Here is a 21,538-nt window from a genome sequence, read left to right as displayed (position 1 = left end):
TGTTTTTTTTTATCTTTTTTTTTCTTCTTTTCTTTCCTGTCCCTGCCCCCCATTGAAACCCAATGACCCAACCAACCCCTTTAACTGGCATTACGCACCCCCCCCCCTGTGTTCTTCTCCATAACCCCATCAGCGCACACTGCTTTAACCCTCAGTGACACCAACTGTGGCGGGGGAACGCTTCTCTTACCCTCTCCCTCTCACTCCATCTGTCTGCTCGCTGTTACCATGACAACTGGCTGATTGACGGTGCAAAGATGGAATATCTTCCCCCTCCTGCGCAAGTTAGTCGCTGTGTTAGAACAGGGCCTCTCCAGCATGTGAGGCTGACTTCCAGCAAAGGCTGGCCACTAGCACAATAACGATTTTCTATAAGAGACGCTAATGGCCGTTATTCGCTTTGTGGTTATTGCGCTTCTTCCATTGTTGCAGCAGAGTCCACTTCATTTTGCTATTGTTTTGAAACGCCTGTTTCTCTCGCTTTTCACGCCTGCGGCAATTGACCTTGCTGCAGTCATTAATTTTATCCCATTGTTTGCTTATAAATGCATAATAATGGAGGCTTTTAAAGTAGTTGTGTAAAATGCAGACATTACAAAGTTAAACATTGTTTTTGCTGGGATAAGTGCTATGAGTGCAAAGAGTGGAACAAGTTTGCAAGAGCCTGAAGGCATGCTGAGAATGAAAAGCTTGCTTCTTCCAATGAGATTTGCAGAGAAAAGGAACTGATTAAACTCCTGTAAGTAGTACGTAGGCTAAGGCTGCAGTTTGCGAGACACTTCTTGGCAAACTGTTTAGTGATCATTCAGTATAAAATAGATTAAGGGCAATTTGGGGGCCCAGAGTTTGAATCCTGGTCATGCTGCTAGCCATTGGCAGTTGTGGCTCTGAGAGAGCTTTGAGAGAGCTTTCTCCTCACATCACTCGAGTGCAATGCTGGCTGGTATTGGCGTTTTCTGGTGCTCTGGGCGTCAGTCCTCACCCTCCCAGTGCCGGGAGCAATCCAAACTGGGGAGAAGATGGGTAATAACAAAATAAGATGGGTAAGAAGATGGGTAATAACAAAATAAAATAAATAATATATATATATATATATATATATATATATATATATTTTTTTTTTTTTTACTATACCTGTAATCAGTCATCTGCCTTGAGATTTGATCACTTCAAATATTAGCCACTTATTTTATTTGTAATGATCAGTAATTTCCAATATTATACACATGAAACTTAATGATCAACAAACAAATTTGGACTTTTGGAGGCAAGATATATTGGATATTAATTAATTGATGCTTATTTAGTACATAGAGGTTTTGATCTCTCGGTTATTTGATCTGCTCCATTTGAGTTAGTCTCAAACCTTTTGCTGTTGATTTTGCTTGTTTGAAAATTGCATGCTTATTTGCACAAAAATAATAATGAATGTAGAAATATTCATGAAAAAGCAATAGAATGTAGCATTTTTACCATAAAAAACAGCTTCAACATTATGTTGATGCTCCACTGACTTGTAATAGTGTGAGTACTGCCTCCAATGTTGCTACTCTGGTCTTGGCATGCCAGAAATTGTCTGTATCTCTCAGTTTGTCCAGAAATGTGTGTGTAAAGCATGTGCTTTAGATGTACCTCACAAATTCCTCTTATTAGGGGGTAGGAAGAGCTCAGGAGCAAGAAATGCCAATTCTTGCATTATGCTGCTTTAATACTAAAAAGCCTGTAACTCAGTAAGTCCTAGAATGGTGATAGTGGTCATTTTAACTGTTTGAAATTTGCATGCTTATATGAGAAGACAGAAGTAAAAGTGTTGTTTTTATTCATTTATTAACTAATAAAATGATCTAGGCAACCTCTAGCTGACTTGCAGCTAGGCTACATGCAGTCAACACATTATTTGGATCTTTGATCACACACTGGCGTGCGTCATCTGTTCCAAATATCTTGAGTTTTGTTTTGTTTGCAGTGTCTATTCACTTGGCACTACTTCTCTTGTTTGTGATCTGCTGCTGTGCTAGCCTGGGACAACAGAGTGTCAGTCTGCTCACATGCTTTCAGTTTGCCTTTGCTTTCATATAATTCACACAAAGTTCCATTGATCATTTTGGAATAAAGTTTCTTTGCAAGATCTTTTGATTGCTGCACGCCTAGAGTATTATCAGCTGTCTGAGTCTGACACTCCTTCACCTCATAGCCTCTTCAAACCTCTATAGCATCACTTTCTGGTCTGTCTGTAAGCTTATTCTGAGTGTGTGGTTTCAGTCTGATGAAGCTGGTAAACCAGAATCTATTTGTCAGGGCTTTCTTTTTTTTCTGGGTATTTTCCAAGGGAAACCAAAGGCAGCTGCATTGCCATGGTAACGACAGATGTTCTGGAATAGCGGGAACAAATAAGCAGGTTTATGAAAAGAAGATGTGTATGATGTATAAAAGGTGTAAAAACACTCAACAAACCTACTTTTTAAACATTGTAATATTAATCTAATAACAATGTCAGATTGAAATATGTCCTAATACAGGAGTTCTAATATTATTAATAAGTATTAATTAACTAATGCACTAATATGCCATCTCACCTAGCTCTATATCAAAGAAAATGAAAGACAATTCAAGTGGATAATTGCAGAAAGACCCCTTGATAATAGCCAGTCAAGTTAAAAACACTCTTGTGAAGGTAGGTGTATCATTATCAAAGTATGCCCTTTTGTGGACACTGGCACAGGCGTTTATGCGGCCTGGTCCATGTAGACCCACCTGTATTCCCATAACTAACAGTCTTAGGAGTCTTGAGGTGATTTTCTGCTCTCCAGTATCAGCAACATTTAATTCAGTTTTGTTCAAATGTATTTATAAAGCGCTTTTCACAACACAGCTTTACAGAGATCTCGGTCCAAGCTTACTCTGAGCAAGCCAAGGGCAAATTGGCAAGGAAAAACTCTCTCAGATCAATAGGGCAAAACCTTGAGAGAAACCAAGATTCAAATGAAGAAGCCATTCTCCTCTGGTAGACACGGGATAGCAGAGCAAAAAACTAAAAAAATGAAAATGTGAAATGTGAATATGAAATGCATGCAGGTGAACAGTCATATGCACAGCTATGCACAGCTATCCAGAGCAGGACAGCATTGAAGAGGGCAGCAGGGTAGTGGAGCGCCAGGTCTGGCAGTACTGGGACAGAACAGTCAGAACAGGGCATCTCAGTACATGGAAAAGAAGAAAGAATGAAAAACAAAAGGATTGCAGCAAAATGTGGGATTTATAGAGCGGGAAAAGAATGATCCAGAGGGTAGACAGGCACCAGCAACATCATATTCTCCCTATGCAGTCATGTTTTACCGTTTTGACAACTTTCACTAGAGCTTTCGCTTGTGGTCGCTGAGTGTATGTAAATAACAGCTTTGGGGTTTTGCAATTGGCCTGTTTTCCAGACCTGTTTTTGGTTATGCTGAATTTTCTTTAGAAGGAGAACACAGCAGTGTTTGAAATTACTGTGTAATATCACAAATTTTACTGTGCATTACTATATATTACACCTAATACTGCGTAAAATGTATAATATTACTCTCATGTGTCAGTTTACATGCTTCTTTTACTCAGTGCCTGTTCTGTATCTCTCAGCCTGTCCAGAAATGTATGTGTAAAGCCTGTCCTATAATGGCTTAAAGTGTGAATTACACTTTCCTGTAGAGCCCTGCTTTGGTTATATTGGATTTCTTTTGAAGGAGAACACAACAATGTTTGAGCTTCATGGTCAGTTTAAAAGCAAAAAAACCCTTTAAGTTCAGACTACTATCTACAGGTAGAAAACTCTGTTGGTCACTGGTAGGCAATCATATATACACATACAGTTTTATATTTTCTTATTTGGGAACTGAATTCAGCCCTGGACGTTTGTCTAGATCAGTCCACTGCAATCTCAGTGCCTCAACAGCATGTCTTCCTTTTTTTTACCATGTACTTCACCTCTCTTATGCTTATTGCATTTTTTCTTCCATCTGTCTCTCTCTAGCTAGCATTCACAGATTACCTTTCCCAGTTGTTGTCATGTACACTTTGTCCTGGGGGTTGTGCAGCACCTGCGTAACTGGCAGATACTGAAAATACAGTGAGCCACTAACATGTTGAATGACCCGTCCCAAAGTCCACATGTGTGGTTTGGGTCTCTGTCGTGCGCATTCATGTGCTTTCCAGTCAGTATTCAAGTGAGTCCCATTTCTCAAATTAATTTAAATTACAGTGAGCAACACACACCAAATGCACCCTTGGCTGAATACCACTCTGAAGCAGTATTAGGCTAAATATACACTTACCAAGCACTGGTGTACACCTACTCATTCATGCAATTACCTAATCAGCCAATCGTGTGGTGGCAGTGCAGTGCCTAACATTATGCAGATACAGGCCAGCAGCTTTAGGTAATGTTCAAAGCAACCATGAGAATGTAGTAAAAATGTGAACTCTGTGATTTTGACTGTGGCATGATTGTTGGTGACAGACGGGATAGTTTGAGTATTTCTGGAACTGCTGATCTCCTGGGATTTTCATGAAACCAGTCTCTAGAGATTACTCTGAAGGGTGCAATAAAGGTAACATCTGCACTTTTTAAGCTGGAAGGAAGACGAATATGAAGCTTTGTGTATGTTTGCTGGCTAACTCAGGGTGTATCCTTTGGTTTTAGGTGATGGAGCTTTAGACGTACATTATTATCATTAGCTAGACTTCCTGATGGTATCTATCCAGACGTAATATTCCATTTCAGAGCCACTGACAGCACATGACAAATTCTGCTGTTACCAATTCTTTCCTTAGCTTACTGTTTTGCACTCAAAGCCCCTCAGGTTTTATGTGCTCGAGGGTAGCTTTTTTATGATGCTCTAACCACACTAACCAGTTTAGCTCAAAGTCTCCATCTTTAGCAGATGCATCTGAAAGCGGGGTTGCAGCGACAGTATGTAAACATGGATGAAAGAGTAGCTACAGGCTCTTTGATTCCGCACATCAAAATTACCACAACATATCCATCCGTCATAGTTACCCAGCTATGATGGAAAACGTTGATCAGCTGTGTTTTTAACATCCTGAAAGGGAGTACAGCTGCAACACTGTTGCTACTTTGCATTAAGGAAGAGTTCAGAGAGCCAGCAGCCTTCAAAACATGCAGTGTGTAGTACTACAGAAAATGGTTATGTGCTTTTTATTGTATACTGCTCCTAAAAGGTTAAACCGATATTCCTGTTCCCTTTATTTTTATCATTTTACTTTCTTGAAATTGAATACATCTTTATTCAACATTAGTTAAAGATGCATTATGTAAAAATTGGCATCACTTTCTCCTTGGCTCTGCCTACAGTTAGGAAGAGGAATTTGCACTTTCAGCTACCACTAAAGGACATGCTTTACACATGTGTTTCTGGGCAAGCCATTACTGAAAGTAACAGAAACATGCTGTTGTAAAGGTGCACAGCACACATACCAGCAGGAAGAACCCGATGCTAAACCTGAACTGACTCACTGTTCGGTCAGCTGTTCCTTATCCATATGCAATGTAACAGGTGAACACGAACAATATGAATGGCTGTCTGCAGTGGCCATTCCAGATGTACACTACCACGCCATCTCTCAAACCTGCAGCTCCCAGTCTTCTCTTCACAGTTGAAACTGAGACCTGGACCTAGTGTTGACCTATCAGCTGTTTCGCTGCAATTTTCACATTTATTTATATTGCGCTTTTCACAATGAATGTTGTCACACAGCAGCTTTACAGAGATCTGAATCTGAAGCCAAGGGTGACAGTGGCAAGGAAAACACCCTCAGATCGAGAGGAAGAAACCTTGAAAGGAACTTGAAAGGGGAACCCATCCTCCTCTAACCGACAGTTGTTGACTCTCAGAAACCTGTCTTGAAACTTGTTGATGAATTTGTGGATTTGAGTCTGTCAGTCCTCTTCCTGAGTTTTCTCGTTTTCAAGAGGTTTGATGATGTAAGAAACTGTAGTCACTTTCTGGCTGCTTTAATTACTATCTGTAATTTCCCTACAGGACCTACACTTAAATCTGTCTTTCCATAAGTGTCTTTTTCTAGAAATTAAGATTGTTTGCATCAATTTCCAGAGCTGAGTTGACCAGCTGTAAATTGTGAACCAATGATGTATTCCCTAAATAGAAATATCATTTTTTTTCACAATATTTTTCAGTTTTCAGTTCATATTTTTCCTCAAAAGCTCAGGCTTTGACCTGTACTGTAAAATGGAATGGAAAAAAAAAATCTATTTTAATTCTACGACAGCGGAGAAGCTAAAAACTAAAAGCAATTTTTACATTACGCAATAACTGGAACAAAGAGATGCTACCGAGATGGAACATGCATACACTGCCTATTGGATATTTCAACCACGCCCAGTGCAGCAATCAGCCTTTAGAGCCATTAGAGCAAGGAAATGGACCTCAGTTGTGAAGACCAACATGCCGTTGTGTGCTTTCTTTGGGCAGAGGGAGTGAAACCTGTGGAAACCCTCAGTTGGATGTTGGCTCAGGATGGACATAGCAACAAAATATTTAGGAGAGGATGGAAAGGTTAGAAGCAGAAAGGAGAGGTGTAACCAACGAAGGTTATCAACATCGCACACACGGGCACATCAACAGGGCGGATGCCTTGATTATAGAAGGTCTCAAATGGCTGCACATTTGAATATCATGGAGCTATGGATCCGCATTTGCCATAATGCATGATGACTGATCTGCACAAACAGCTTACTGATCTACACAAGCAACAAGCATGCAGAGGTTTGAGACCCAAAACCTTTCGGTGATTCATAGTGCAATCTCATAATGGAGTGTGCATGTTTCTCTCGACTAAAGGCCCAGTGCTGCACAGGGCATGGTCAAACTATCCGACAGGCAATGGACATATGTTGCATTTCACTAGCTTATCTTCCAGTTACCACGTAGGTTTAGTTTAAAAATTGCCTTTATATTTTCCTCCTTCCTCCTTCATTTTGTGTGATACTGTATTGCTGAGTATTACATTACACTGTGCTGTGGTATCATGCCTAGCATGCCTAGTTAGTGGCTAGTGTCTTTTAACTTGGTGCTAGCATTAGCTCTATAAACATAGAGTTTATAGACATAGTTTATAGACACTATAAACCTTTTATAATGTTGAATGCTACAGTTAACAGAAAATGGACACACAGTTGGGAAGAAAGCACCTCCATATTGTGCTTTTATACATTAAATTCTACATTTGGTGAATCATTACATATTTGACCCATAGTTCAAAGTTCATAGTACCCAAGTTCTGGTGTAACATATGAGTAAAATCATTGAGGACAGCCCGTCTCCATTTTTCCTTCAAGCCAGTTTCCATTCCCAGCACTCCATTCCACTAGGCCTGGCCTATACAGATTATAGCACAGACATACGGTACCACAAGTGTAGCTTTAGAAGAGAAAGGAGGATGACACTCACTGTAGAATATCACTGTCAAACATGTAGGAGTGGTGCTCGTTTGAAAGGTAAGACCAATCTCATTACTGCATGACAGGCCAAGAAAGTAGGGCTCAAATAGCGCGTGATAAGATGGGAATCTTTCTGTCACTATAGGGACAGGGAAGTGACATCATCACAGAATAATACATCAGAGTGACACTGACTAATATATCAATGTCACAGCAATAAGACAAGGAGGGGAGGAGGAAGAGAAGGAGGAGGTGGAGATGGAAACTGTATGCCTCACATAGAATTAGAAAGTATGACATCACCCCTTTTTGGACCATATGGGCAGGCAAAGGTCCACGCCTTGATGAGTCCCAATTCCCTAAACACAGAGCTGTTCATGAGGTCATTAAAAAACCGCCTGGTCTATGTGGTACCACACATCATTTATAACTACGAAAAATAACCTTTGCATCTCTCTCTCTTTCTCTCTCTCTTTCTCTCTCTCCCTCTTTCTCCCTCACCACCCCCCATAGGTGTATGGGGTTCATGTGTAGCTCAGCAGTGTGGCTCTCCTGGCCTCCAGGTTCGATCAGTGTGGTGTATACACTCTGAAGGCTGGAGCACGCACCGGTCCAACTGTCACCTCTCCCAGCGTCCGGCACAGCAGCGCACATGCGTGAAGGTGTGCGAGTGGCAGCGGCAGCTGTTCGAGTGGCAGCCATCTCCATGGGGTCCCTGCAGCCCAATCCCCCCACTACAGGCCAACCGGTGTGTGACGGCACAGCGCGGGCTGCAGCAACGCAGCGTGAAGTGTGTGCATCGCTCCAACAGCACGGCCGTGAGCGTGCGTGTATGCGAGGCCTTTTCTCCCTCACCAGAGCTGGAGCAGGCGTGCTTGTTGCCGTGCCCGCTGGACTGCGTGGTCTCCGCCTTCTCCCATTGGTCGCCTTGCAGCCGCACCTGTGGCCCCGCCCTGCAGCAGCGAACACGCCAGGTGCTGGCCCCTCCTCTTTATGGCGGCGCTGACTGCCCCAGCCTTACTCAGACCCGGCCTTGTAGCCGTGACAACAACGACGACCACCTTGTCCACTGTCCCTCCGACCAGCAAGAGCACAGCTACAGCTTGTGGGCGGGGCCATGGAGTGCTTGTAGACACAAAGGGACACCGCCCAGTGGAAGGACCACGGTGGACTTCAGTAACAGCCCAAGCGGACACAAAGCGGTCAAGCTTTTGCGTATGGGCAGACACCATTCAGAGAACTTTCAGCATCATCACCATGAGCATCACAGGGGCCTCAGTGGGTCATGGGACGTTCAAGTCGGCTACCAAACGCGCCAGCTTCGTTGTACAAGGAGCGACGGCAAGAACGCCATGCTGAGGTGAGCGGGCTGACTATCAGTTGATTGGTCTAAACATGCTCCGCCCACAAGACTAGCTAATGCTGCTATGCTAATGCTGCTAAATTCTATTTGAGACGTTGTACTGCACAACACAGTGTTCTGCCAATATGTACAGAGGGGGATCTTCCCAAATTTTCATAATTGCCTATTTCTACTCTTTACCTAGAACTTAACCCAGATGTATTTGATCAGCCAGATAGGTTAGGTGTCCACACTCTAAACGTTCTCCTGGTTGGCCCAGACCATGTCCAGATTTTCATTTAGGCTGACTTAAGTGACTGCCCCTGCTACACAGTGAGCTATAAGTTTTGTAGTTTACAGCAAGAGTTTATTTGTGCACCCAAGATCGATTCTAGGCTGATTTGTGGGAGGAGCTCATTATACTAGGTTTGTTTCCACAGAGACAAACAGTGGATCGATTGTACAATTTTGATTTATCTGTTCATACTTTTTGTGCAAATTGGTAGACCCCTGCGGTCACTGTTTCATCCGTTGCTGTTTTTGACATTAAAGGGATGGTACATTACCAAAAGGTTCATAACTTTGCTCTTATCTTATTACCTTTCTAGATTATTGACGCTCAAATTGTGATAAACACCAGTTATTGGATATGTGGCCTATCCTACTGCAGAAAGCCGCAAACTAGGAGCCGCTCTCACTTTTCAGCCGTGTTGGATGGCAGCTGCTTTCAGTTTCCTCCCCCAGCCCCCCCACCACTATAAAATGTAAAACCTATAGAGAGAAAATCACATTACTCAGAGCCTTCACACAGGTCACAGAATGCACCAGGATTTGCTTGGAGTGAACCCCAGACAGCCATTTTCAGGAGGACCATGGATAAGTCCTCAAAAACAGCTTTCACACTTAGTCACATATACCAAGCACACCAAGCAGGGTCTGTCAAAAAGCTGAAGGCCTTTGCAACCCTCTATGAAAAGTATTTAAGATTTGGGTGACAATGATTTCTAGGGTTTGTTTGGGAGGTCTTGGCTGATCCCCTGCAGCTGGGATAATAATAGAGATAATAATAGATTTCCAGTTTTTAGTGCTAACTGAAGACTCACCCGTCTTGTCTTAGCTCAAAGATGATTCTTAAATACTCAAGCAAGCATCACACTGAGCACTCTCTACCAGTTAAGATTACCTTACCAGTAAGAGGCTTTTGAGAACCTAGACCCTGGTCTACACTATATGTCCAAATATTTGGGGACACCCCTTCTAACAAATGCATTTAACTACTTTAAGAGCATTGCACCTATTGCCCATTAAGAGGATGCATCCATTGCTGACAGAGCTGTGCAAATGCTCTTGGACAGTAGTGACAGTTGCTCCAACAAAAGCAGGACAAACTTTTAATACCCTTGATTCCTGAAGAAACAATAAATGAGCAGGTGTCCCAATACTTTTACTGTCCATATAGTGTAGCTATGTGTGTAGCTAATCAGGCTGTAAATAACAATTTTCACATTATTCTCCATGCAGAACCTACGTCTGATCTGTCCTTAAAATGTGAGTTTTCACATTCAAATGTATATTTAGATACTTTGACTGATTGAATGGGATGCTAGTATTGCGTGAAGCTTTTCCAACTCCAGATCAGTAACTTCAAAAGAACTCACTGTGGGCGGAGCATGGATAGGTCAATTACTGTATATACTCCTGTCTAGGTCAGTCCAGGCTGCACTGTATCTGAACAGGTCAGATATATGAGCTGTCTCATCATTTACCATTACATCTTTCAATTACATCTAGTCTCATACCTGCCTACTCAGACTCTAGTCTGACGAGAGTTTTCAGTTTATGGCATGCTGTGCAGTTACGAGGGCCGGCCTTCTCCACCGAATGTGTGAAGGTATGAATAAATCATTCAGGCCCCTTTGGCACGCATGGTTAATGCCAGCCGCTGCTTTTGCTTGTTTTATAAAATGCCATCTGGCTGCAAGGATATTAGTGTCTACCTTGTTTACAGTTCCCTGTCTCCCTGCAGGCCCAGGATGCAATATGCGTGCATGTGGATGGGCGTGTGTCTTTGTGTGTGTGTGTGTGTGTGTATGCACGTTTTTATGTGTGTTATGATCACAGCCATATGATTTTTTCTATATTCCCCAAAGACTTTTTTCCCCCTCACAAACACATTTTCAACAGAGGTATTATTTATAACGTCATAAATAGACTTGACACCTTATGACAAGTATTATGAAATATTAAAGTTGTACGGTGGGTATGGTACGGTACGGTATGGGAATAACCCAATATTTCAGTTTTCCAGCACCTGCTTCTGTTGTTGATGATATAAGCTGAGTTTCTTATTCTATTCTTATATTTGAGCCATCTGAAATATAGAAATAATAGTTTTCCGTCTGATCAGTGATGCTGAACATTTGTAACATTACACTGTAGGGCTTCTACAATACCACAATGTTGGTTGTGTTGTAGCACAGAGCTCAAAATCCAATACTGTGACAAATAGAAAAAACAGTAATCTGCAAAACACCAAATCTGATTTTTTTATTGGATTGAACACATATTCTAAAATATTCTAATATTTGAACATGATTCTTCTGTCTCAACATTTGTTTTATTCATGTTCTGAAGTGAAGATTAATAACAGTGACAGTACATACAAAATAGAGTAGCTAACAAAGTATAATACAAACTAAACTGACAAAAGTATTGGGACAAATGCTCATTCATTGTTTTGATCCAAAATTAAGGGCATTAAAAAAGACTTTGCCCTGCTTTTGTTGGAGTAGCTATCTCTACTGTTCTACTTACTCGACTTTGGAGCATTGCTGTGAGGATTTGATCGTGTTCAGCAACAAGAGCATACCTCATTGCCAACGCAATTCCAAAAGTATTGAATAAAGCATCAATCATCATTCCAGAGAACACAGATCCACCGCTCCACAGCTCAGTGCTGATGGGCTTTATACCCATCTAGTCCATGCCTGGCATTAGGCATGGTGCTAGTAGGTTCATGTTTATCTGCTCCAGAGAGTCCCATTCTAGTGGCAAAACTAGTGGCAAGATTAGAAAAGCTATGTGTGTCAAATTCTCCAGTTCAGCTTGGGACGGGTGTTTAAATAAGTGGCAGAAGCAATTGAAGGTTCCCTGTCAGTTGATGGGAGGTAGAAATTAACTACAGAGCCAATCTGAGTCTCCATTTTAGCTGGACATTGGTCAAAATCAGCGACAGAGCTCATTCAAATCTGTATTTTTTCATTCGGACCTTGCCTTCAGCTGGCAATGATTTGGGAGAAAACTGTAACAGGATGAGAACACTGGGCTGGAGTTCAGATGGCTTCTCCTTTGTGGTAGGAGTCAGTCCCCCCTCTGATAAGTGGAGCCAGGAATGATGGATGACAGAGTTGAAAGGGAGGAGACAGGGTGGTGGAGGGTTACGGAGACTTGTCGTAGATAGTGAACAAGGTAGAGATGGTATTTATAATCTGTTAGATTATGAAAGTGAAGCTTCAGGCATGTTACTCCTCCCACAATTTATTTATTTAGTTATTTAGCCAATTATAGACTTTATTTCCGCTGAATCTTGCTGTTCAATACAATACTTTCATTAATACTACTCATAATTTGGTAAAATTACATTAAACATGTGAAAAGATGCAACAGTCAATTTATTAATAGATTTTGCAGAAATAACGGAAATTCCCCCCAAGTTTTCCTGTGTATCTGGTATGTGGTTGGTGTAGCATACTGGGTAAGACATGGCAGACTGGGATTGGATTTCCTGGCTGGACAAACCGAACACATTACACCAATAAGAGTTAATGAGCCAAAAATGTAGAGTCCTAACTCTACATTTACCGACATCTCTAGGTACCATTGCTACCGATATCGATGTGAAAGTGTGATGACAGTGGGTCTCTGGAAGGGGTCTGATATTTAGGGTTAAGAGACTGTATGTAGTGTTGGACGTTAGTTGTAGTCAGTTGCCCAGTTGTCTTATGCATGTCAGATTTTTTTTATATTTATTCTTCTTATTATTATTATTATATTTTATTTTTTAAAGGAACAATGCATTTCGCCATACCACTTTTAGATGTGTGAATGGGCGTCACTCTGAAGCTTTTGCCAATTTATCATTTAAACAAATCCCTTAAACAAAGAATCTAAAGTATTGAAAAGTATTTAAAATATTGAGTTGTACATAAAATTTGCATAAAAAATACAATATAAAAACATTCATAGAGTTATCATGAAACTCCTATGTTGCATCATTTCATCTGGAAAGAAAACACACAGCAGGCTGTAATGAGCTTCAGTCAGAATAATGCTACCGCATTTCATCTTGCAGTGTTTGGTTCTATATACACCATAAACGTACCTTTTGATCCATTATTCATTTAATCCGTGTGTTTTAGTGAACAGATTCTCCATTCAGAACCAACAAGTAAGATGTTGATCAAAAGACTAAGCCAACTTTTTGTAAATACATTTTGTGATATTTCTGCTTCTTTCTGTGTTTTAAGTATGACTCATTTTATACAAACTCTGATCTGTGAACAACTGGAAGACACCTTGAATATGGATTAGGACCCTTAAGCCTCCTTCATAATCCCTAAAGCAAACTCTTTTGGAGTAATTAGCGTTAGGCCTAGTTATTAAGATGAACAAACAGGAATCCTATTCCAGCGCTTCTAAATTTTAAATATAAGAGTTCTTAGTTCTTTAATTATGAGTTAATTACCAAGTGAAATGGCTCAGAACTTATTATAGTCACAAAACCAATTAATTATCATGATTAATTATTATTTGATTATGTTCATGAACTGTATTAGAGCATTTGTAATAATAGCACATACGAATATGTGATATGAATAACTTAAATGTTGGCTCTGGATTAAATTAACAATGATGTATTTATGTTTTGCTCTTAATTTTGCTCTAAATTATGTTTCTATTTAATGCCTCAATACAATAACAGTACACCTGTCACAGTGTTTGATCTATTGCTCATAACATTCATAATTTGTGAATTTGGATCCTGCAGGTTTGGTCCACTATGATAATATGAATGTTTTAGAGTTTTTCCGATGTGCCAACTTTATAGGATTGTTGTTGGTTGACTAAAACATCCAGATAATTTCTAAGCATTTGAACTTTGCATGGCTGTAATTGCTGGACCTTGTTCGCTGATTTTTAAACCACATTGTAAACTAACTTTTACATTATTTTCTACATTGACTTCTTGGCCACTTTGCAAGCTGACTTGTAGGCCACTCTGTAATGTGACTGACTTTCAGCACACATTGTAAGCTGACTTGTAGGCCACTTTGTAAACTGATGTGTTGTCTACTTTATGAACTGATTTGTAGCCCACTTTATAAACTGACTTGTGGGGCACTTTGTAAACTGACATGTAGGCTACTTTCTGCCTTGACTTCCTGGCCACTTTGCAAGCTGATTTGTAGGCAGTTTTGTAAGTTGACTTACACTTCATATAATGACTTGCAAGTCACTTTAAAAGCTAACTTGTTGAGCATTGTATAGAGTACATATGTTGACTTGCACCACACAATGTAAGCTGACTTGTAGGCCACATTGTCAATTGACTTGTTGCCTACTTCCTAAACTTGTAGACCACTTTATATGCTGTCATCTAAGTTTTTTCATATAGTGACTTGCAGGCCACTTTTTAAGCTCACTAAAGTAAAGTTTTAGCTACTTTATACCTTGATTTGCAGGACACTTTGTAATCTGAAATGTGAGTGCTTTCGAAGTTGACTTGTAGGCCACTTTGTAAACTGACTTACAAGCATCTTCATAATGTAACTTACACTTCAAGAGCTGACTTGTAGGCCATTATTTAAACTGACTTGTAGGAAGCCATCAAAAATAATTGGAAGGCCACTTTGCAAGGTAATTTGTAAACACTTGTAAACTCACTTATAGGTCACTTTGTAAGCTAACTCGTGGTCCACTTTTAAACTTGCCTGTAGGCCAATTTAAAAGGTCTTGAAAGGTCATGTGAAAGATGTCGTTTGGGCACTTTATAATTCTAAAGTTTTACTTACAGTGGGGGTAAAAAGTATTTAGTCAGTCACCAATTGTGCAAGTTCTCCCACTTAAAAAAAATGAGAGAGGCCTGTAATTGACATCATAGGTAGACCTCAACTATGAAAGACAAAATGAGAAAAAAATAATTAAGTATAAAATAAGTATTTGGTCAACTACAAACAAGCAAGATTTCTGGCTGTCACAGACCTGTAACTTCCTCCTTAAAAGGCTTCTCTGTCCTCCACTCATTACCTGTATTAATGGCACCTGTTTGAACTCGTTAACAGTATAAAAGACACCTGCCCACAACCTCAAACATTCACACTCCAAACTCCACTATGGTGAAGACCAAAGAGCTGTCGAAGGACACCAGAAACAAAATTGTAGACCTGCACCAGGCTGGGAAGACTAAATCTGCAATAGGCAAGCAGCTTGGTGTGAAGAAATCTACTGTGGGAGCAATAATCAGAAAATGGGAGACCTACAAGACCACTGCTAATCTCTCTCGATCGGGGACTCTCAGCCTGTGGGGTCAAAATGATCACAAGAACGGTGAGCAAAAAGTCCCAGAACCACACGGGGGGACCTAGTGAATTACCTGCAGAAAGCTGGGACCAACGTTACAAAGGCTACCGTCAGTAACACACTACGCCGGACTCAGATCTTGCAGTGCCAGACGTGTTCCCCTGCTTAAGCCAGTACATATCCGGGATAGAGAGCATTTGGATGTTCTGGAAGAATATTGGGAGAATGTCTTATGGTCAGATGAAACCAAAGTAGAACTGTTTGGTAGAAACACAACTTGTGAATGCTGAGTTGCATCCAAAGAACACCATACCAACTGTGAAGCATGGGGTGGCAACATCATGCTTTGGGGCTGTTTCTCTGCAAAGGGACTAGGACGACTGGTACGTGTACATGAAAGAATGAATGGGGCCATGTATTGTGAGATTTTGAGTGCATACCTCCTTCTATCAGCAAGGGCATTGAAAATGAAACGTGGCTGGATCTTTCAGCATGACAATGATCCCAAGCACACTGCCAGGGCAACAAAGGAGTGGCTTAGAAGAAGCATTTCAAGGTCCTGGAGTGGCCTAGCCAGTCTCCAGATCTCAACCCCATAGAAAACCTTTGGAGGGAGTTGAAAGTCCGTGTTGTCATGGTGTGTGCCAACCTTGTGAAGACTTGTGAAATGGGGCAGTGGTGGCTCAGCGGTTAGAGCGCCAGGATATCGATAACAGGGTTGTGGGTTCGATTCCCGGGCTCGGCAAGCTGCCACTGTTGGGCCCTTTACCCTCTTTGCTCCCTGGGTGCTGGAGTTGGCTGCCCACCGCTCTGTGTGTGTGTGTGTACTCACTGCCAGATGGGTTAAATGCGGAGGACACATTTCACTGTACAGTGTTCAATGTACAGTGACAAATACATGCACATTTACCTTACTTACAGAAACAAATGATATATAACAAAGTATTGAGATGAACTTTTGTTATTGACCAAATACTTATTTTCCACCATTATTTGCAAATAAATTCTTTAAAAATCAGACAATGTGATTTTCTGAATTTCTTTTTTCTCATTTTGTCTCTCATAGTTGAAGTCAATGATGTCAATTACAGGCCTCTCTCATTTTTTTAAGTGGAAGAACTTGCACAATTGGTGACTGACTAAATACTTTTTTTCCCCACTGTAAGTTCACTGAATTGTGGAATTGTGATAATGTTTGACCTTGGTAGTCAATTTCACACACTGAAAATGAAAATGAAAATGTTGACTTCACATATCTCACAGTTTTTGACCACAGTGCTTGAAGGCTGACAAAAATAATGCCTTGTCTTCTGAATATACCTTTTTTTTTTTTGCTTGTTGTGCCTTTGTCTTGAATGCCACACTCTGATATGAGGTTTTACGCACACACCTGCCTGTGATTTCACAGCCAGGCTCACTTTTGGAGAAGAATGTCAGCATATTCATATTTGTTTTGACTTGTTTATTGAAAAATTAAGTTGGATGTCCTTCTTACTGAATGATATTGAGTGCAGTCTGGATATAAAGTAGTCCAAATTTAAAGATATCAATTAGCATTTTATTATGCTCTATATTTAAGTAAGCAGACACAAATATAAGTATATGTAAAAAAACTGTACTACTCTAAATAATCAAGATGATGTGTTTTCTCTCTGTCCCCAGTCTTTGTGACCATGACAATGCCCCTGTAAACTTTCGATCTTGTGTGATGCCAAGAGACTGTGAAGTGACTGACTGGTCGGCATGGAGTCCGTGCTCTAAAACCTGCAGAACAGCTGACCAGTTACCAGGCTTTAGAAGTAGAAAGCGCAGCATTGCAAGCTTTCCCAGTGGTGGGGGAGAGGAATGCCCTGTTTTAGAAGAAGTTCAGACGTGTAATGCTCTCGGAGAGTTTCTCCCACTCTGCCCCAGGTAAGCAGCAAAATATCAGAGTGGTGTTCAGAGGCAAACATATATAAATTGACAAGTGTATGTGGGTATGTGTATGTATGGGAAGTGGGCTAGAAGGTCTCATGCCACATTCTAAAGAGATTCAAATACAAATACGAAACAAAGTCATGAAATCTACCAGTTTGGAAATGGTTACAAAGCCAAGCTAAAGCACTGGGATCCAGCAAACCTGTAACACTTCATAGGACCGGTCAGGCTACCGATATTTCACCAAGAGTGCATTGATGACTTATCCTGGAGGTCGCAAAAGAGCCCAGATGAATCTAAACTCCAGGCTCAGTTAATGCCATTGAACACGGTTCCACAATAAAAAAGTCACTGGGCAAAATTGCATTAATGGGAGTGCTGCAAGTCGCAAACCAGTGCTGACCAAAAATAGCACAAAGGGTTGTTTAGCTGTTGCCAAAAAACATGCTGATGACCCCCAAGAATTTTGTGCTGATTTGAGGTGGAAATATCATTTAAACTTCTAACTAAACTGTTAAATAATAATCCATAAACAAAATCATACAAATTTACACTCAACAATCAAACAAAATGTTTGCGGTCATTTCCTAATTTTCAAAGCTATCAAAGAGTTTAGGGTCAGTTCTAGCCACTAGTGATAATGGCTGCGTCTTTAGAGGTTGTACAGAGATATTAGCTGAGAGTGATGCCTCACCCTGGTTTCAGGTCACTTTTGACTACTGAGATCCATGCTTTTGTATCACAGGGGCCAGCTCTGAGAAGGGAGTACCACAGATCCCATCCTATTCCCTTACCTGTACATGTGCTGTCTATGCTTTAGTCCTTGGATAATGGAATATTCCAACTGGAGATTGCTGACAGATCAGAAATGTCTCATCCCTTAATTATCTGAGCTTCATCCTCAGAGTTTTAAGCTCTGTTTAGGCTTGACACACTGCAACTGGCACGGAGATCTGTTTGCCAAAAATGACTCAATCACGGTGCCTGCACCCCACGCTTTGGCTCCATGCGCTGTCACTGTGCATGGTCATGTACCTCTAAATTTGTGTAACTTGGCGCATACAGTGCACTCCCTGCGCTTCAGGCAAAATTAACTAATTTGACAGCACTTTTGCAGAGCCTACAGGCATTTGTGATCGTCAAATATATGTATGTAAACGCCTATAGCGTTTTGTAGAGATATTGAAGCATTTTGCTGTGAGCCCCCTGTACTAGAGCTTCTTTATATGGTGGTTATTTGTAATTCATTCGCATGGTTTATAGTGAAGGTATAATGATTGGCAAGAAACACACAGAGGGTTCATTTTACTCGTAATTGACTCGCAGTGTGCTCGTGTTTGTACCAAGGTTTCACGAATGAGGGCCATTGCCTTTATCTTAAATTAAAATTAGTTCGATGATCTGAAACATTTCCTGAGTAGGGTCTCCCTTTTCTCTTTAAACAGCTTTAGTTCTTCATATGACAGCCGGTAAAGTCAAAGCGTCACTTTTCTGAGATGAAGTAATTGAAATGGACTGCTTGAAGTGATTTGAAATGAATTGCTGCATTAATGCAAGGTCCAATGTGCTGAATCACAGGTATGATTGGAAGGTGACGAACTGGGGTTCATGCCAGGTGAGCCCCCTTCTCAGTCAGCAGGATCATCGCCATGGCAACAGCAGCTTCCTGTGCGGAGGTGGAATCCAGACCCGGGAGGCCTACTGTGTCTGGATCTCTGACAATATGACCACATCCCATAGTAAGAGCATAGCTACTAAAAGCAGTGAGCTTTACGAGTATTATGTTCATCAGGCTGTCACAACATAAGTACCGAGCTCGAGATGCCGCTGGTAGTGGCAAGGGCGCAGGGGCAATGGTCAGTAGAAATATCCAGATGGAATTGATCTGGTGAAATAGAAATTATACTAGGCAGATGAATATAGAGACAGATTGGTCTCTACAGTAACAGCCCCTTCTCTACAGTGACACCCCCTCTTCTGCGGAGTTGTACACTAGATGTTGGAGCATTGATGTAAGACTTTAATTGCACTGAAACACAACAGTATTAGTGAGGGCAGATTTGTAGCTGGCTGCAAAAAGCATCTACAAGCTGTGATTCGTGGAAAAGGGGGATGTATAGTAACGAGGTAGAACTACTTCCCCACTGTACTTTTTAAAATAATATAAACAATGATATTCAGACTTTTGACTACTTTCTGTAATACATAACACAATACTTTTTACTTATACATTTTACTTTCAGTACTTAAGTAGTACATTTTAGAATAAACTACTTGCAGTACAAAAAATGTTAAATACTTTAGTATTTCCACTTAAGTATGGTGCTTAAAGAACACTTCTACTTTTAATCAAGTCACTTTTTTGAGAAAGCAATTGTACTTTTACTCAAATCTGGGTTTCTAGTACTTTATACATGTCTGGTTACTAAGTAGTAACCATTCAAGGTGCCCAAACGTAGGTCATCTTTTATTCATTCAACTAATCACTATAAGGCAATTTAGACCAGAGGTGCCCAAGCTTTTACATGCCACATAAAAAAGAAATTGTCAGCACAGTGTCAGCTGGAGCAGTGGGGGCCTAAATACCTCACCCAATGGTAAAACCAGGAGTACCTAGTTAGTCCTGGGATATAAATCCATAAGCTTCTGCTTGCTGGCTTATAGCATTAGTGAGATCAGGTCAGGTTCTGAACCACAAGCTTCACTCCAAGACCTCCCAAAGGCATTGGATGAAGCTTCATCACTCCAGAGAATGCAGTTGCACTGCTCCACAGCCCAGTGCTAGGGGGTTTATACCCCTGCAGCCAAGGCTTGGGCATTGGGCATAATGACCTTAAGCTCATGTGCAGCTGCTCCGGACCGTTCAGCTCTGGACGATGGACAGATAGACAGGCAGATATTATTGATCCCAGAAGGCCAACATTTCCATTTTAACAGGCCTTGAAGGAATATGAAGAAAATCATTTTCTCCTTTACATCTAGGAGGAAGTCTGAGGACAGAAAAAGGAAAAAATTGTCTCCAACAAGATTGGCAGTAGTATGAAGAATGAAAAAAATAGAGAAAGCATAACTCAATATTCCAGAATGAGGGAGAGTGTAAAGTCTGTAGGCCTGCGGGGACTACAGGCTATACTGTCAAAATCCAATACACCTGAACACAACACCACCTCTAATTCAATCTAACTCAAAAGTTCTACATATTCTATTACACCAAGCCAGGAGCACGTTTCAGGCCCATTTGCTTTCCCACAGTGGCTTGCAAAATTTGGGCACCCTGGTCACATTTTTTGTTGTTGGGCATACCCAAGTGAGAAGAAGATGCTCTGAGCTATAAAGAGTATAATGTTAATAATAAAACATAGCTTTTAATATTAGTGTATTATGTTTGCAGCATGCAAAAGTTCGGTCAGCCTAAGAGATTCGAGCTCTCAGATACCTTTTGCCAAGGTCTTAGATTTTCATTACCTTTTTAGGCCTACAATTTGTTTACGTCAATGTGAGAAGGTGAGGTGATGCCAAAACTTTATAAAAACAATCAGCAGCCTTTGGCTCCTCTAAAAAGCTGCCTAACACTCTACAATTAATTGATACATGTAAAGTGGGAGAAGGGTACAAGAACATAGCATAGAGTTTTCAGCTGGCTGTTTCCTAAGTTTATAATGTAAGTAGCAGTTACCAGGAATGATTGGAGACCATAAAAGCTAAGCATAGGTCTGTTAGAAAAGTAAGTCAAAGCCCCCCTTTTAACTGCATACACCTGCATAAACACCACCTTCATGGCCTTCAGAAGATTTTCAGAAGAGACATTTCTGTGCCCTTATCCACAAATTTTAGCATCAGATGTTTTGTGGACTGGTGAAGTTAAGATAAAGGTTATTTGGTTGCAGTGAGCCGTGAGATATGTTCAGAAATAAAGGCTTAAGAATTTAGGGAAAAAAACACCTTTCCAACTGTTAAGCACAGGGGTGGATCTATCGGGTCAATCTATCTATTGGGCTTGTGTTGCAGTCAGTGCCATTGGGAACATTTTACTTGTTAGGAGAAAAATAGATTCAATTAATACCAGACAATTATGGAAACAGCCATCATAAAAAAGCTGATGTAAAGAGGTTGGCTTCTACAGCGAGACAATGATCATACACACACCTCACATTCACGTTCCCTGACCTAAGCATCATCATCATGCCTAAAATATCACAGAACTTGAAGCCTTTTTGAAAAGAAGAATGCACAAAACCTTCAAA

General features: G+C 40.8%; 1 protein-coding gene across 1 annotated transcript in view; it reads left to right on the top strand.

The window, feature by feature from the left end:
* The window catches only part of thsd7bb (thrombospondin, type I, domain containing 7Bb), a 133,776-nt gene that overhangs the window by 63,493 nt on the left and 48,745 nt on the right, over positions 1-21,538 (top strand). Inside the window, exons 3-5 of the mRNA XM_072661187.1 lie at positions 7,970-8,816; positions 17,040-17,288; positions 18,873-19,033. Of these exons, the coding sequence (XP_072517288.1) occupies positions 7,970-8,816; positions 17,040-17,288; positions 18,873-19,033 (1,257 nt within the window). The remainder of the gene's footprint in view (positions 1-7,969; positions 8,817-17,039; positions 17,289-18,872; positions 19,034-21,538) is intronic.

Source organism: Salminus brasiliensis, chromosome 17 (genome assembly GCF_030463535.1).
Source record: "Salminus brasiliensis chromosome 17, fSalBra1.hap2, whole genome shotgun sequence".
Taxonomy (NCBI): Eukaryota; Metazoa; Chordata; class Actinopteri; order Characiformes; family Bryconidae; genus Salminus; species Salminus brasiliensis.
The sequence above is the reverse complement of the archived record's forward strand: the minus strand, read 5'-3'. Positions and strand labels throughout refer to the sequence as shown.